Source organism: Raphanus sativus, chromosome 1, assembly GCF_000801105.2.
Source record: "Raphanus sativus cultivar WK10039 chromosome 1, ASM80110v3, whole genome shotgun sequence".
NCBI lineage: Eukaryota > Viridiplantae > Streptophyta > Magnoliopsida > Brassicales > Brassicaceae > Raphanus > Raphanus sativus.
Genome location: NC_079511.1, coordinates 2269764 through 2286094, shown reverse-complemented (window position 1 = coordinate 2286094; position 16331 = coordinate 2269764). Strand labels below are relative to the sequence as shown.

At 39.0% G+C, this 16331-nt stretch overlaps 4 protein-coding genes across 4 annotated transcripts; all 4 read left to right on the top strand.

Moving 5' to 3' along the window:
- Positions 1-1717: 1717 nt before the first annotated feature.
- LOC108861426 (protein SULFUR DEFICIENCY-INDUCED 2) lies at positions 1718-3210 on the top strand. Its single transcript, XM_018635290.2, has 4 exons — positions 1718-1956; positions 2044-2256; positions 2349-2504; positions 2588-3210. Exons 1-4 carry the CDS (start codon positions 1846-1848, stop codon positions 3002-3004), a joined length of 897 nt encoding a protein of 298 aa, XP_018490792.1. The 5' UTR covers positions 1718-1845; the 3' UTR covers positions 3005-3210.
- A 1628-nt stretch (positions 3211-4838) lies between these two features.
- LOC108861435 (vesicle-associated membrane protein 721) lies at positions 4839-6756 on the top strand. Its single transcript, XM_018635301.2, has 5 exons — positions 4839-5153; positions 5681-5822; positions 5914-6034; positions 6210-6272; positions 6379-6756. The coding sequence occupies exons 1-5, from the start codon at positions 4964-4966 to the stop codon at positions 6520-6522; spliced, it is 660 nt and encodes a 219-aa protein (XP_018490803.1). The 5' UTR covers positions 4839-4963; the 3' UTR covers positions 6523-6756.
- Positions 6757-7081: 325 nt separating this feature from the next.
- LOC108861407 (uncharacterized) lies at positions 7082-13271 on the top strand. Its single transcript, XM_018635267.2, has 23 exons — positions 7082-7588; positions 7674-7807; positions 8025-8086; positions 8175-8312; positions 8398-8670; positions 8796-8882; positions 9135-9236; positions 9339-9404; positions 9667-9827; positions 9999-10043; positions 10319-10392; positions 10538-10605; positions 10827-10895; positions 10979-11076; positions 11147-11228; positions 11335-11413; positions 11486-11573; positions 11659-11818; positions 11931-12122; positions 12208-12267; positions 12372-12610; positions 12699-12798; positions 12946-13271. The coding sequence occupies exons 1-23, from the start codon at positions 7167-7169 to the stop codon at positions 12997-12999; spliced, it is 2853 nt and encodes a 950-aa protein (XP_018490769.1). The 5' UTR covers positions 7082-7166; the 3' UTR covers positions 13000-13271.
- A 146-nt stretch (positions 13272-13417) lies between these two features.
- Positions 13418-16284, top strand: LOC108810167 (nucleolar GTP-binding protein 1). Its single transcript, XM_018582300.2, has 3 exons — positions 13418-13577; positions 13867-15919; positions 16073-16284. Exon 2 carries the CDS (start codon positions 13881-13883, stop codon positions 15900-15902), a length of 2022 nt encoding a protein of 673 aa, XP_018437802.1. The 5' UTR covers positions 13418-13577; positions 13867-13880; the 3' UTR covers positions 15903-15919; positions 16073-16284.
- The last annotated feature ends 47 nt before the right edge of the window (positions 16285-16331 follow it).

The following is a 16331-nucleotide window of genomic DNA, read 5'->3' as shown; positions in this document are numbered from 1 at the left end:
ATTTTAACGGTGTAAACAGTGACTAACAGAATAGTAAAACGCCGTTAGACGCCGTTGACTCTGAATAAAAAGTTCATGTATTTTATGGACAACCAAAATTAGTCCGTGTATTTTTCGGGAAGCCTAAAAAGTTCGTGTATTTTTTCAGCAAAAGAAATTTAGTATGTGTATTTTTAAGGAATTTCCAAATGGAGTTTGGATATTTCATATCCTATTCAGATGCTAAATATCTGGACCCAATACAGATCCAAAATTTTATATTTGTAAACTTTCGGTTTGGTTTTGGACCGAATATTTTCGGATCAGTTTCGATCCAAGTTTTTGAATCCGGCTAAAATATCTAGACCTAATCTTGACATTTTAAATTTAGCCGGATTCAAAAACTTGGATTGGAACTGACCCGAAAATATTCGGTCCAAAACCAAAACGAAAGTTTACAAATATTTGTTGGGTCCAAAACTCTTCTACTTGAAAGAATTGAAACCAAAAAGAACTGATCCGAATAGACCTGAGCCTAATAAAATCGACACGAATAGATTCAATCCGACAATATATTTCTGCTAACAATTTTGTTATTATTTTTGCAATATTTTTTAGTTCTGTTTTTTTAACAGAAACATTTTTAATTAATATGAAACTTTCAATGTAAAATTTAGAGTTGTTTGTGAATCTTTAGATATATATGATAGATTTCGACTAAATTGGACTCAACAAATATTTGTAAACTTTTGGTTTGGTTTTGGACAGAATATTTTTGGGTCAGTTCCGATTCAAGTTTTTGAATCCGGCTAAAATGTCTAGCCGGATTCAAAAACTTGAATCAGAACTGACCCGGAAATATTCGGTCCAAAATCAAACCGAAAGTTTACAAATATAAAATTTCGGACATGTATCATGTGATAGAGAATGTATTTTTTTTTCAGGTCTTTGGGTCGGGTTTGGGCCGTTTTTTTCCGGATCTGGATTTTTCAGATCGAAAATATCTGGTCTAAAACCAAACCGAAAGTTTACAAATATAAAATTTTGGATATGTATTGGGTCCAGATATTCAGCCTCTGAATAGTATATGAAATATCCAAACTCCATTTGAAAATTCCTTAAAAATACACATACTAAATTTCCTTACTGAAAAAATACACGAATTTTTTAGACTTCCCGAAAAATACACGAACTAATTTTGGTTGTCCATAAAATACATGAACTTTTTAATCAGAGTTAACGACGTCTAACAGTGTCTTACTATTCTGTTAGTCACTGTTTACACCGTTAAAATCGAGGTGTGAAACCTTCAAAATTCAAAAGTTTATGTATTTTATGAACAATCAAAATTAGTTTGTGTATTTTTTGGAAAGCTAAAAAAATTCGTGTATTTTTTCAGCAAAATAAATTCAGTCTGTGTATTTTTAAGGAATTTTCCTTATTAAATACTATTAACTATATAGTTAGGTGGCAAGTGGATTTATAACTATGGACTAAAAACTGAAAATATCCTAAACAATAAGACCCAACTTAAAAAAGAAAAAAAAAACAAAATTTTGGCTAAGTCGAAGTCGTGTGAGAATAATGGGGACGGATATGCCACGTGGCCGAAATCCATAGGTTTAAAAAACGACCAGCCCGCGGTATTTTAGATCCAGTTGACAAAAATGAACCAAGACATGACTCCGTCCAGGTTCCTTCTTCTTCTTCCACAATATATCCACTTTCCTCACGCACCCCTAGAGAGAGAGATAGATAGAGAAAACGGTGTTACCGCTTTTAGGAGAGAGAAAGATAGAGAGAGAGAAGAAGTTTGTTTCTTCATTTAGAAAATTTAGATACAGAGAAGAGAAGAGAGAGTTTGTGATGATGAGTCTGAGAAGAGGAGGAGAAAGACAAGACTTTCCGGCAGCGTACAACGTTGTCCATAAGCTGCCTCACGGTGACAGTCCTTATGTCCGAGCAAAACATGTTCAGGTAATAGAAAGAAAAAAATATATATATATATATAAACACTGTAGAGATTTGATTGAGAAAGATATTGATTTGTTTATGTTTGGTCAGCTAGTGGAGAAGGATGCAGAAGCAGCGATAGAGCTGTTCTGGAAAGCGATCAGAGCGAGGGACAGAGTGGACAGCGCTCTTAAAGACATGGCTTTGCTTATGAAACAACAGAACAGAGCAGAAGAAGCCATTGATGCGATTCATTCCTTTAGGTATCTTTGTTCGAGACAAGCTCAAGAATCACTCGACAATGTCCTCATCGATCTCTACAAGGTATTAAATAAAAAAACATTTTTCCGACCGACCGAACGATCATTCCATTTGTCTGGTTTACTGATGTCAGAGGATTGTGAAATTTTGAGCAGAAGTGTGGGAGGATAGAAGAGCAAGTCGAGCTATTGAAGCAGAAGCTTTGGATGATATACCAAGGAGAAGCGTTCAACGGGAAGCCGACGAAGACGGCGAGATCTCACGGGAAGAAGTTTCAGGTCACGGTCGAGAAGGAGACGTCTAGGATCTTGGTAAGGGTTTAAATCTTTTAGTTTTGATTATAAAAGGTTTTATTTGAAACTGATTGAATAATACTTGTGTGTTTGTTTTACAGGGGAACTTGGGATGGGCTTATATGCAGCTAAAAGACTACACAGCGGCTGAAACCGTGTACCGTAAAGCTCAAGTTGTAGAGCCTGATGCAAACAAGGCTTGTAATCTGTGCACTTGTCTCATCAAGCAAGGGAAAGTCGACGAGGCGAGGACGATTCTGTATCGCGATGTGTTGCAAGAGAAGAGAGAAGGGTTTGATGATGATTCGAGGTTGAAGGTTCGAGTTCAAGAGCTGCTGAGCGAGCTAGAGCCTGTTGTCGCTTCTTCTGTGTCTGTGGAATGTGAAGTCGGTATGGATGAGATCGCGGTCGTTGAAGGGATTGACGAGTTTATGAAAGAATGGAGGAGGCCTTTGAGGACGAGAAGGCTTCCGATTTTCGAAGAGATCTTACCACTGAGAGATCAACTGGCTTGTTGATGATACTCTGTTTGCTTTGGTCTTTGGATACTGAATAGGGAACTTTCTTGTGTTAGAAAAAATGTTAGTGAATGTAAGTTTACTTCTTGTAAGCTGTTTTGGTATCATGGTTAGCTTGTTACTACTGTTATGTCCAATGAGTGACTCTCGTTACAAATACTCTGTACTACTTTCATCAAATAGAAAAAATGGTATGTAGAGGTCAAGATTGATTGGAACTATAGACAGAAGACTTGTAGGTTACAAAAGCATAAAGGCTCAAGTGCCTAACCTGTATGGTAAGCAAAAACCAAAGAAAAAGCTAAAAGTCTCTCTTCTAAACAGTTGATCATGACACTTCACTCTTGGTACTTGGTCAGTTTCTTTTGCCTAACTACAAAGCTTTATCTTCATTGTTGTCAAACCACATTGTTCTTTTCATCTTTGTTCCTTGTGTTCTAAAATCTTGAGCCTTTTAAGATATTTAGGAAGAGAGGAGCATGTATGTGTGTATCATTTCATCCATGTGTGTGTGTTTATATGTAGACTGACTATGCTGTAAAAAGATGTGTGTAGTTTTTACTAACCTGTGAGGGAAGGTTTCTCAGTTTTGTCTACTAAGATATATAACTCGATTTTCTCGCCACGGTCAAGAACCTGCCATAGAAATGAATTGTACACAACACACACATTCAGCATACAGAAGCGGGTTAGAGATTGGCCGGCATATTCAACAACAGCAACAACACAATATACGCTGCCATAACACAAGCTTTTAGAACCCTTGATTCTTTACCAAGAAACCATAAACAAGGTTTCGAAATTCAAACAGGCCATTCATAATCTGATGGAAAACATCAATCCATAATATGATTTTTTGGTTGTTATTGCGCCAAAAGTGTTATCTCGTTCAAATTTCAAAATAGCAAAATAGTTACAAGGGAAGCATGCATTGTTTGTACTTTGTAGGCCCAATATAGTTTTGACCAACCATACAAACTTGTTAATACGGTAAGTACATACACTGAAAACATTTCAAGAGAACTGTATTTTTTATGTGAGATGTTTTGAGTTACTACATTCAATATTTTTTTCTTTAATCTGGCTCGTTCGATTGACAGATGCAAAATTGAAAGCTAGGAAAATAATTGCATGTTACTTAAAAAGTGTTCAATGACAATGGTGCAACAACCTGACCTTTAGTTGCATTATTCCAAGTCACCAACCGGTCCTTTTTAAGTTCTAACCGCAACCTAACTATTTTATTTGGATTAAACTACAACAGTTTTAATTATAGTTGATGTTCAGTTTGATTGTTGACAGAACATCAAGTAACACGTGAAAACAGAAATTTACGGGTAGGAAAAATGCAGAGAAATGTGAATGTTTGTAACTTTGTATTACAAACATCCCACACTGGATAGGAAGTGAGTAAAGTCAAACAAAACCTTATAAGATCACATGTGGCACCAAAACTCGTGAGCTAGATTTTGGGTTGGTTCCACCTATATATAGAGATTCTCGTTGAAGTTGGTTAATGGCAAAGCACGAAATAGCCAAAATAGATAATATTATTAATTCTTATCAAATGGTATCAACAAGAGTTTGATCTTTAAATCAAAGACTGCAACAATCAATGGTAGCTAATCCAAGTGTGCGTAAAATGAAATTAAAATTACGAATTTACGATGTTTACCAGCCGGGTCCGGGCAACAAAATGGTTCAAAATATCTCGAAATTATTAACTCGTCCTTTAATTCGTAGTGTACTTTTTACTACCACCTGTTTTACGAAATGACTATAATACCCTTAACTCCTTTTCTATTTTTTTTTTTTGTTTCGTCTCCTTTTCTCACCTTTAGTCCTCGTTTTGTTGCTGTGTAGTCTTATAGATCTGTAGTAGTTCTAACGCGACATCCCGTAAAATCCTCCGTTCGATCGGATCGAGTCGAATCGAGGATCTAGAAGGGGTTCGAAAAGATGTCGCAACAGTCGCTGATCTACAGCTTCGTGGCACGCGGGACGGTGATCCTCGTGGAGTTCACAGATTTCAAAGGCAACTTCACAACCATCGCCGCACAGTGCCTCCAGAAGCTTCCCTCTTCCAACAACAAGTTCACCTACAACTGCGACGGTCACACCTTCAACTACCTCGTCGAAGATGGCTTCAGTAAGTCATATATTACACAGGTTTTTGAATGTATTCTTTACGGTTTACACCACTTGCTGCTTGCTTCGATTTGTGTCTAGGTTTCTTCTATTCGTTTCGTTTTTTTTTGTCTGTTCACCGCGTATCTGCGCGAGTTATCTCTATCGTCTCTTGTTCATTAGAGTTAGATCTATACATATTAAATGCAATGGATATATTTGTTCGTACATATCGTTTTATTGCTCAGTTTTTGATGGATCTGTGTGTATTTTTGCTTGACACCATTGATCTGGAATCCTGGATACGTTTTTTTTTTACTGGTTGCTTGATTTGCGTTACTTACTTGGTTCTCGTTGCTTAGGTTATGTTGTTTAAATGGCTTCACTCTCAATGAACCTAAGGGTTCTGATTATAATCGTTTGAGACTATCCTTTTGGTTTTGGTTTTAACCGTATCTGTTTCGTATTATTTAAACCAGTGGTTCCTGATATCTTTGTGTTCTGCTGTATCAGCTATTTGAGATTAATTGTGTTCTTTTTTTTGTGAAGCTTACTGTGTTGTTGCGGTTGAATCTGCTGGGAGGCAGATCCCGATGGCCTTTTTGGAGAGAGTTAAGGAGGATTTTAACAAGAGATATGGTGGGGGAAAGGCTGCAACTGCTCAAGCTAACAGCTTGAATAAAGAGTTCGGGTGTGTATCTCTTCTTCTTTTGCTACTCTTGTGTTTTTTTTTCTACACTACTCTTTGGACTGACTCTTTTTTGTTTTGGTTACTTTTGAAGCTCTAAGCTGAAGGAGCACATGCAGTACTGTATGGATCATCCTGATGAGATTAGCAAGCTTGCTAAGGTGAAGGCTCAAGTGTCTGAGGTTAAGGGTGTTATGATGGAGAACATCGAGAAGGTTCGAATCTGACCTACCCTTTGTTTTTTGCATTTTCGAAAGAGCTTTTCTTAGTCATACAAAGTTACTGAAATATCTCGTTTTGGTATCTATTCAATGCATCACATCTTTAACACTCTGTAACACATGCTTTTGCTTTTAAACCGGTATATATGAGACTTGAATTCATATGCAGGTTCTTGACCGTGGTGAGAAAATTGAGCTTCTGGTGGACAAAACCGAGAACCTTCGCTCACAGGTTAGAGTCTCCTGATGCAGTTATCTCCTGCATACATGTATACAAATAAGAACCTGGTTTACCATATTGTCTTATCTCTTGTTTGATAAAACTCGAACTGCTGCAGGCACAAGACTTCAGAACAACAGGGACGCAGATGAGAAGAAAGATGTGGCTTCAGAACATGAAGATAAAACTCATAGTTCTCGCCATCATCATCGCACTGATTCTCATAATCGTGCTCTCAGTTTGCCATGGCTTCAAGTGCTAAAAGCCCAGGAAAAAAAATTCAAAACTCTCTTGAGATCTTTCTCACTCGGTACATCGTGTACTTGCCCCTTTTCCCTTTATTTCCCCTATCATCATCATTCTAATGTTTCTGCTCGAATTGGTTTTTGTATAGATATATATGTAAGCTTCACGTTTGCTTATATTACTTGTTGCACCTGATGACGTTGATCCCCAAGAGATCTAAAACTATTAAATGATTTTGTCGACTGATAAACTGCTTATGGTGATGATGATAATAAATTGATTACGATAGTAATATAATTACATTGACTCAAGTGTCAAACATATCGTCGTAGTTCAAATTCTATATATGATTCTGTATCTTTCCGACCACTCCGAGAACCAACCAATCGGGGCTTTAGCGAATCAACACAAGACCATCTCTGTCGCAAAAGCATTTTGTCGGTTGAATTTTTTTAAATATATATATATTTCACAAGCCTACTTTTATCAAATGGGCCTAAAAATTAATGGGCCTTAAAACCTACTTTGAGATTCTGCTACCACAGCTTTCCCGCTAAAAACTCTTGCTCGTTCCCGCTCAAGCCACCACCAGATTCCGATTTGCCACTTCTAAAAGTCTCCGCAAACCGATCCCCAGAAGATTTCGGTTCAGATCGGGAAATGGAATTCGATATCCCGTTACCGGAGGAGCTTGAGCTTCTCGAAGCCAACTCTTACTATCCCGAAGAAGAAGAAGATGACGACTACCTAAACTTCGAGGAGGCGCCGTATCCTTACCCAATCGACGGCGATGAAGAAGAAGAAGAGCGCGTCGCGGAGAAGGAGCGTAATATCCGACAATCGGAATCTCCTGATAAAAACGCCTGTAAACGTCCCAGGAGTCAAGTGTCCGATCCGATTGTCAATCTCGACGAAGACTCTTCTCCAGCCGCGGAGAAGAGAAGCAAAATCGATGATAATAATCGGGGAGAGGTGGAGGATGAGGAGTGGTTACGAGTACCACCGCCGGTTAAGAAAGTGGTCCATGTTATGGAGGAGGAGGAAGAAGAAATGATCATTCCCCAGGAGACTATCTTGTCCAGGTTACTTACTACTGTTCACTAGACATAACCGAGCGGGGAGTTTTATTTGACTATTTTAGTAATTTCGTTATTGGAATTTTTTCAGATACGCTTCTGAGATAGACGGGGAGTGTTTTCCGATAACTGCACCGGACGGAGGAGATAGGGTTTATGCGAGATTCTGCCGAGCTTTGGGAGATGAAGAGGTGAAGAAATTGGATGTGAAAGCCAAGTCCAATGGTACCAATTTTTCTATTAAGCTTTAGTTGATTTGAAGAAAGCTCGATGACATAGGTTATATAATCAGTTTACCTTAAGAATAGTGTTATTTGTTAGTCTTAGACTCTAAGCTGTGTATGCGACAACTTCACTCTAGGCAAGGTTTCTTGATTTCTTTGTGGGAAGAACTCTATTTTCTTCTTAAGTTAGAAATTTAGCATTCTTTAATCTTTTGTAGGTCTTATTAAAGATCCCATCAGTGTTCTTCTAGAACAATCAGAGAAAGAGGCATTTAACAAGGTGAGTTTCTTATTAATTTTTGTTTGCGGAGTATTGAATGGATGAAAGTTACGTTCCCTCCTAAACGGTATATGTTTTAACGTTGAAGGTCTTGCAAGCTAGTTCCGAGGATCAGAATGGAACCATCGCTGCAGAAACATCTGTAATGCATGAAAGGCTCTGGGTGGACAAATATTCTCCGAGCTCGTTTACCGAGCTTCTCAGTGATGAGCAGACCAATCGGGAGGTATTTTACAATGTCTTGGCAAAGATTCTGTGCAAATTAGATGAATCAAGAATCAGTGGATGATGTTTCTAAATGTTGTTTGCAGGTTCTGTTATGGCTTAAGCAGTGGGATGCTTCTGTTTTTGGATCTGAAATTAGGAGCACGACAGATGAAGTATTGTCAGCTTTGAAACGGCATTCAACACCAAGCCATCGTCAAAAATCAGATTCAGCTTTTACAAGGAAAAAACAGTTCAACAGATGGAATAAAGAAAGTTCTTCATTTTCTAAAAATTCAGACGTGAGTGATAGCAACGCTACAGATAATCATGACATGCGGAACAAAAAGTCAAAACTTATTGGTCCTCCAGAGCAGAAGGTGTGATAAACTAATTTAGACTTCAACTTTTTTTTAAATAAGCTGTTTGTCATTGTCTTATAGTAAAAGTGTAAAACCTTTAGTATGAATCGGCTGTAAAAATTTAATTTTCGCTGCTGTTGTAGATCCTTCTGCTTTGTGGTCCCCCAGGGCTTGGAAAGACTACGCTTGCTCATGTTGCAGCTAAGCATTGTGGATATCGCGTTGTTGAGGTATTCTTGTATACCCTTTACTTGCACAAACCAAATTCATAATTTCGCTAGTTAAGTTCTTGTCTATAAGCTGGGGTATATCGCTGTTTAGTTTCTTATTGTATTGCATGATGGGGAATCAATGTCCATGTTATCATTCCTTGACGAAATGATTCTTCATTACCTCTGCTGCAGACCCATTTCTCTATGTGCATGCTTCTCATTCTTCCGTTCTAGTTTGCTAGGCTTGATTCAACCTTTGTTATTTTTCAGATCAATGCTAGTGACGAGCGATCAGCAGCAGCCATTGAAACTAGAATTCTTGATGTAGTTCAGATGAACTCTGTCACAGCTGACGCTAGACCTAAATGTTTGGTATGCTTGGCTTACTCTATGCTCGTTAGAGACCTTTTTCATCATGTCAAATTTAATTACTCAGTTGCCTGAAGAAGAAGAGACTGACGAAAATTTATATAGGTGATTGATGAGATAGATGGAGCTCTTGGTGATGGAAAAGGAGCAGTAGATGTTATTCTAAAGATGGTATGTATGTGCATGCTTATACTGGCTCTGGTCATTTGGCAAAAATGACTATCTACTTTTTGCTCATTTTACCTTTATAAGAAAGATTTAGCTAATTTTCTTGCAACTCTAGACCTTCTTTACTTCTCTTAATCTTTTTTTTTTCCTTTGAATTTTACATTTTCTTGAACTCTTGAAGTCCAATTTGGGAAAAACTATGTGATAGCATTTTAGTTTTTAATTGTATCTTCGCTGAAAAAAAAATTGTATCTTCGCTGTATAGGTGTTGGCGGAAAAGAAGCAGGCTACAGGCAAGGAAAATATAGATAATGGGAAGACTTCCTCAAAGAAGGAGCGGCGAACAGCACCACTATCAAGACCCGTCATTTGTATATGTAATGACTTATATGTACCAGCTCTTAGACCTCTGCGACAAATAGCGAAGTAAGTTTGACCTTCTGTTCGCTTTGAGCGTCTATTTTTGCTGTTTGTTTGGTGATGCTAGCACTATATTAATTGTTTATTACGTATTGAGTATATCTGCCTATCGAATGCTCATTCTAGATAAACCTTCGCCTCTTAGTATGATGATAAGCTCATGTGCTTCTCTTGCAGGGTTCATATATTTGTTCAACCAACAGTGAGTCGTGTGGTGAACAGGTAACTTATTCTTACTTTTTTGGTGTGTGTACGAACATTCATTGGTAACTGTTAGTCCAACTGTCAGTCACCTGTAAGACTAGCTTCCTCTCTGGGTTTCAAGTCTGGAAATTTATCTTCCACAAGATGTGATTGAATATGTAAAAATAGTACCTTAATGATTTGTATGCTGCATTAGAATCAGTGAACTATATTCAAATTCCATTTAGTAAAACTTTTCCCCGTCTTTTTTTATCTAGCAATTGCCTTACTAGACTGAAACGTACAAATGACAGGCTCAAGTATATTTGTAACATGGAGGGGATGAAAACAAGATCATTCGGTCTTAGTGCTCTTGCGGATTACACTGGTATCTTTCTCCCTTTCCATATGTTCATTTTAATTTGGTCCTGTGATATTTTGCCGATGAGTATGATCTCATATTACTCTTAAATATATAGAGCAGACTTCCTAAATGAGTCTACTATCTTTTGCCTTTTGTTTTGCGGTTACAGAATGCGATATACGCTCTTGCTTGAACACTCTGCAATTTCTTAACAAGAAGAATGAAACCCTCAATGTGGTGAGTCTTTGATACGCTTCTTGCCCGATGAGTGTTTATCCACTCTCATTTTGATCTAGCAAAAGTCACTTTGTACCTTGTGGAAAGCTTTGACTCAGTGAATATTCTAAGTTTACACGTGAGAAGAAAAACTGAAACTGAAAATTTCTGTTTGATTTTTTTCATTCTGGGAGATTGAGTTTTCTAATAATCTAAACAATTGCTTCGTTCTTTTCTTTTAGATCGACATTGGTTCTCAAGTTGTTGGGCGGAAAGACATGTCAAAAAGTCTCTTTGATATCTGGAAAGAGGTAATGAAAGCACAATTAAGTGTCGTAGATTGTTTACTTACAGATCTACTTCATAAAATATTCACCCCTCTTTTCCTTTTTAGATATTCAACAAGAGAAAAATGAAACGAGAACGCTCTGATGGCGCTTCTGGCAGTGAGGCAAAAAAATTTGATTTCTTACACTCCCTTGTATCGAGTCGGTACGTACAAGGCAATGGTTTCCTCGCATCCTTCACTCCTTTATGCTTAAGTAGTTGACTGAACGTGCAGGGGTGATTATGATTTGATTTTCGATGGAATACATGAAAACGTTTTGCAGCTTCAATATCATGATCCCGCGATGGACAAAACAGTAAGGATAACTAATGATTTCCAGTGAGCTGTGACTGTTTTGTTCTGTATGTTTTTTTGCGGCTATGTCCTGAATTATTGTTATGTGTAATCCTTTTGATTTAAAGGTTAGCTGCTTGGACTGTCTTGGAACTTCTGATTTGCTGCATCGATATATTATGCGCACCCAGCAAATGCATCTCTACGGTAAAGCCTTTAAAATTCATACAATTATTATCAAGTCCTGTAAATAACATTTTTTTTAACCTTGTGATGCAGCTTATTTACCTAGCCTGGTGATACCTATACATCGTCGAGTGGCCCAGATTCAGAGACCAACTATTCAGTGGCCTAAGTCATATCACAGGTGATTTTGGTGTCCTTTTCATGTTGATTACGGAAAGCATTAAAGTGTCTCTGCTTACAAGTACTCAAAATATGAAATCTACCAGATGTCGCACGCTTTTGGTGGAAAAGCAGGAGTCCCTGCGAACTTGGCACCACAAGATACCTCCCTCTATCTCTATTGGGAGGCATTTGTCGATCAAGTCTTTCGTAGAAGACTCTGTTTCCCCGCTATTGCATATTCTTTCTCCACCAACTCTTAGACCAGTAAGTCATCATTTGTTTACCCACTGATCCTAACCCGGTTAACATCAACATCCGTATTTTTATATCTCCTACTGTTCTTCTAAGGATAATCCTATCTTTCTACGCTCCTCAGGTGGCATCACATTTGCTGTCAGAGAAGCAAAAGGATCAACTGGCGAGTTTGGTCATGCTTATGCATTCATATTCTTTGACTTATAAGAATGTGAAACTTGACCCTGCTATGAGTAACCTCAGGGAGGGTGCTGCTTCTGATGCTTCAATTCTTGCTTTAGATCCACATCTATTTGATTTCATTAGTTTCAAGGTTTTGTTTCTATTTCTTTTGTCTCTTAGCATCTGACCACTGTTTCTTTCGGTATAAAACTAATCGCCTTTCCAACGTTTGACAGGGTCGCCAATATAAACATCACGTACTCACCTTAGCAATGAAACAAGTGTTGGTACATGAAGTAAGTCTCCCATCTTCTTCGCTTAAATTTGTTATAAATTGTGCCTTCAGCTGCATGAAGATCCTGATCGTCTGGTATTAAAAAAAAATGTTGAAAAAACTCAGGTTGAGAAGCAGAAGATATTGCAAGCAAGTGGAGGAAGGTCCGGGATCTTGAGCAAACCCGAAATTAAGAAAACAAATCCAGACGTAGTCAGGAAAACTAATGCTGCATCAAAGGAGAGTCACAGAAATCCAGTTACCTCAAAACCTCCATCAGTCTCAGTGGAAAACGCCACAACTTCAAAACCCAAACCTAGTGATGTGAAAAAAGCATCTCGCAGCGCCCTTAGTTTCTTCGACAGGTACTTGGTTTCTATTTCCATGCTTTATCACGTTCAGTGCCATGATGATCATAGGTACTAATTGCATGGTTGGTCTTTGTAAGAACAGGTTTAGGAAGTCGAGGAAAGATTACGAAGATCCAGAGGATGTACAAAAGCGAGCAACAGCAAAAAGAGATTCACGTCCTCTTCTCTTCAAGTTTAACGAGGTACGTTACAACACCAAACCAATAACTCCACAAAAAAAAGAATTGACTCTAAGATTAACACCATGGAATGAATCACACTTTAGGCTTTTAAAGCAATATATTCAGGATTGTATTAATTCCACTGATATGTGTATATTGTACTTACAGGGTTTCACAAATGCTGTGAAGAGACCTGTTAGAATGCGAGAGTTCCTACTATGATTCTGCAATAAATTGATGCATACTTGCAAAATTTAAAACTTCTTACTTCCTCTTTCGACCAAATGGATTAAGGTTGAGTCATGAGTGTATATGAAGCAGTCAGAGATGTGAGACGTCTGCATATGGTGAGCAAAGAGAGAAAATGATATAGTACTTGTGTATATGCTATATGCTGATGATGCAGAACAGTATGCCATTTTACTTCTATGTTGATTATTATTTGTTGCAGCGACATTAGTTTTTTGGTTTAACCATACTTTGTTCAAAATGAAGCTATAGTCTTGGCAAAACCGTTACTAATTAAAGAACAAAAAATAATAATGCCAAGGAAAACAAAATGTTTAAAAAATGTATTGTCAAAACTAAACCAGCTCAGTCCGGTTAAGGCTGGGTTTATACTGGTTTAAGTGTTCAGCTGGGTTTCACGCTCCTTACGACGGCGTTTTATTTTAGGGTTTAAGGCGGTCTTTCTTCTTCCTACATATGTTAGCAGACAGACATCACAGAAAAACAGTCTCCTCCGTCATTGTTTAGACGGTTCTCTCTTCTCTACCTTTGCTTCCGGTTCGGTTCTCAACGTAAGTCTCTCATTTCTAAGCTCCCTTTCGTTTGTCTAGTTAAGTCTCTGCTCTCTATGTATTCCCTTCGATCCTTGGTTCCAATTTTGTCATGAAGATTTTTGCTACTTCTATTCCGATTTTAATTTGAAGCTTTGCCTTTCATGTTTTTCGTTGATTCAAAGGAAAAAGATGAGACATCATAACAAAGCTTAATTTATGATTAAGCTTGTGACATGATTACTTTTAACTTATGTTTATGTTGTTATGGTGATGTAATAATCCGGATTTTGTATCAATATATATACAGACCGATAAGCAAAGATGGTGCAGTATAATTTCAAGAAGATCACGGTCGTTCCCAATGGCAAAGACTTCATCGACATCATCCTCTCACGTACCCAGCGTCAGACCCCAACCGTAGTCCACAAGGGCTACAAGATCAACCGTCTTCGTCAGTTCTACATGAGGAAAGTCAAGTACACTCAGACCAACTTCCACGAGAAGCTCTCCGCAATCATCGAAGAGTTCCCCCGCCTCAATCAGATCCATCCTTTCTACGGAGATCTTCTCCACGTCCTCTACAACAAGGATCACTACAAGCTCGCCCTAGGGCAAGTCAACACCGCCAGGAACTTGATCAGCAAGATTGCGAAAGATTACGTGAAGCTGCTCAAGTATGGTGATTCTCTGTACCGGTGCAAGTGTCTGAAAGTGGCTGCTCTTGGTCGTATGTGCACTGTTTTGAAGCGGATCACTCCTAGTTTGGCTTACCTCGAGCAGATCAGGCAGCACATGGCGAGGCTTCCTTCTATTGACCCCAACACTCGTACTGTTTTGATTTGTGGGTATCCTAACGTGGGGAAGAGTTCTTTCATGAACAAAGTTACCAGAGCTGATGTTGATGTCCAGCCTTATGCCTTCACCACGAAGTCTCTGTTCGTTGGTCATACCGATTACAAGTACTTGAGGTATCAGGTCATTGACACCCCTGGGATTTTGGACAGGCCTTTTGAGGACAGGAACATCATCGAGATGTGTAGTATCACTGCCTTGGCGCATCTTCGAGCTGCTGTTTTGTTCTTTCTGGACATTTCGGGGTCGTGTGGTTACACAATTGCTCAGCAGGCTGCGCTTTTCCACAGCATTAAGTCTCTGTTTATGAACAAGCCTTTGGTGATTGTGTGCAACAAGACTGATCTGATGCCCATGGAGAACATATCTGAAGAAGATCGGAAACTGATTGAAGAGATGAAAGCTGAGGCTATGAAGACTGCCATGGGAGCGAGCGAGGAAGCGGTGCTGTTGAAGATGAGTACACTGACGGAAGAGGGTGTGATGTCTGTGAAGAACGCCGCCTGCGAGAGGCTGTTGGATCAGAGGGTTGAGGCGAAGATGAAATCCAAGAAGATCAATGACCACTTGAACAGGTTCCATGTGGCGTTGCCGAAGCCTCGTGATAACATGGAAAGACCCGCTTGTATACCTCAGGTGGTTCTTGAGGCTAAAGCTGAGGAAGCTGCTGCTGAGAAGGAGAAGCGGAAGACGGAGAAAGATTTGGAAGAGGAGAACGGTGGAGCTGGTGTTTATTCTGCTAGTTTGAGGAAGCACTACATCTTGCATCATGAAGAGTGGAAGGATGACATAATGCCTGAGATTCTCGACGGTCATAACGTTGCTGACTTCATTGATCCAGATGTTTTGTTGAGGGTTGAGGAGTTGGAACGTGAAGAAGAGATGAGGCTGGCTAGCGCTGAAGAAGATGATTCCGATATGGACGGGGAAGAGCTCACGGAGGAGCAGAAGCAGCAGCTTGCCAAGATTAGGAACAAGAAAGCTGTGCTCATTCGAGAGCATAGGCTCAAGAAGACCGTTGCGCAGAACAGATCAACCGTTCCAAGGAAGTTTGACAAGGACAAGAAGTATACAACTAAGAGAATGGGTAGGGAACTATCTTCTCTGGGGCTTGATCCGTCTTCTGCAGTGGACCGTGCAAGGAGCAAGTCGAGAGGGAGGAAGAGGGATCGATCAGAAGATGCAGCAGGTGACGACGCGATGGAAGTGGATGATGAGCAACAGGCTAACAAGAAGCTGCGTGTGAGGTCAAGGTCGAGGTCTATGTCGATAGCGAGATCACAGTCAAGGCCACCTCCACATGAAGTTGTGCCTGGTGAAGGGTTCAAAGACTCTACTCAGAAGAAAGCGGCTCTTAAGATTAGCAATAGCTCTCACAAAAAGAGAGACAAGAATGCAAGACGCGGTGAAGCTGATAGAGTTATCCCAACTCTGAGACCTAAGCACTTGTTCTCAGGGAAGAGAGGTAAAGGAAAGACGGATAGGCGTTGATGATGAAGCCAGACAAGGTACTTAAAAACATGTGATGATAATCGTTGCCTGCATCTTCTGATCGAGATCCCTCTTCCTCCCTCTAGAGACTTGCTTCTTGGTCGATTGTGTGATGATAATTCTTTGCAATCTCTCCACATTAATATCATATTGTTTGTTTTTTCTTGCAGGAAAAACAGATGCTGGATCGATTGAAGAATATCTCTCAAGTTTTGGATTTTACTGCACCTTTTGTTTACTGTTATTATTATGTTATGCAGCTTTTGTGGTCTTACTACAGACATAGTAGCTTCTTCTGCAATCAATGTGTTTCGAAGACTAAGATTCGTTTAAGCAAACGTTGTAATGCGTTTATTATTTTAATTAAAAGTTTTATAGTACTTCTGTGGATTTTGTTGAGGAATCACTATAAGTATGAACACATCACAA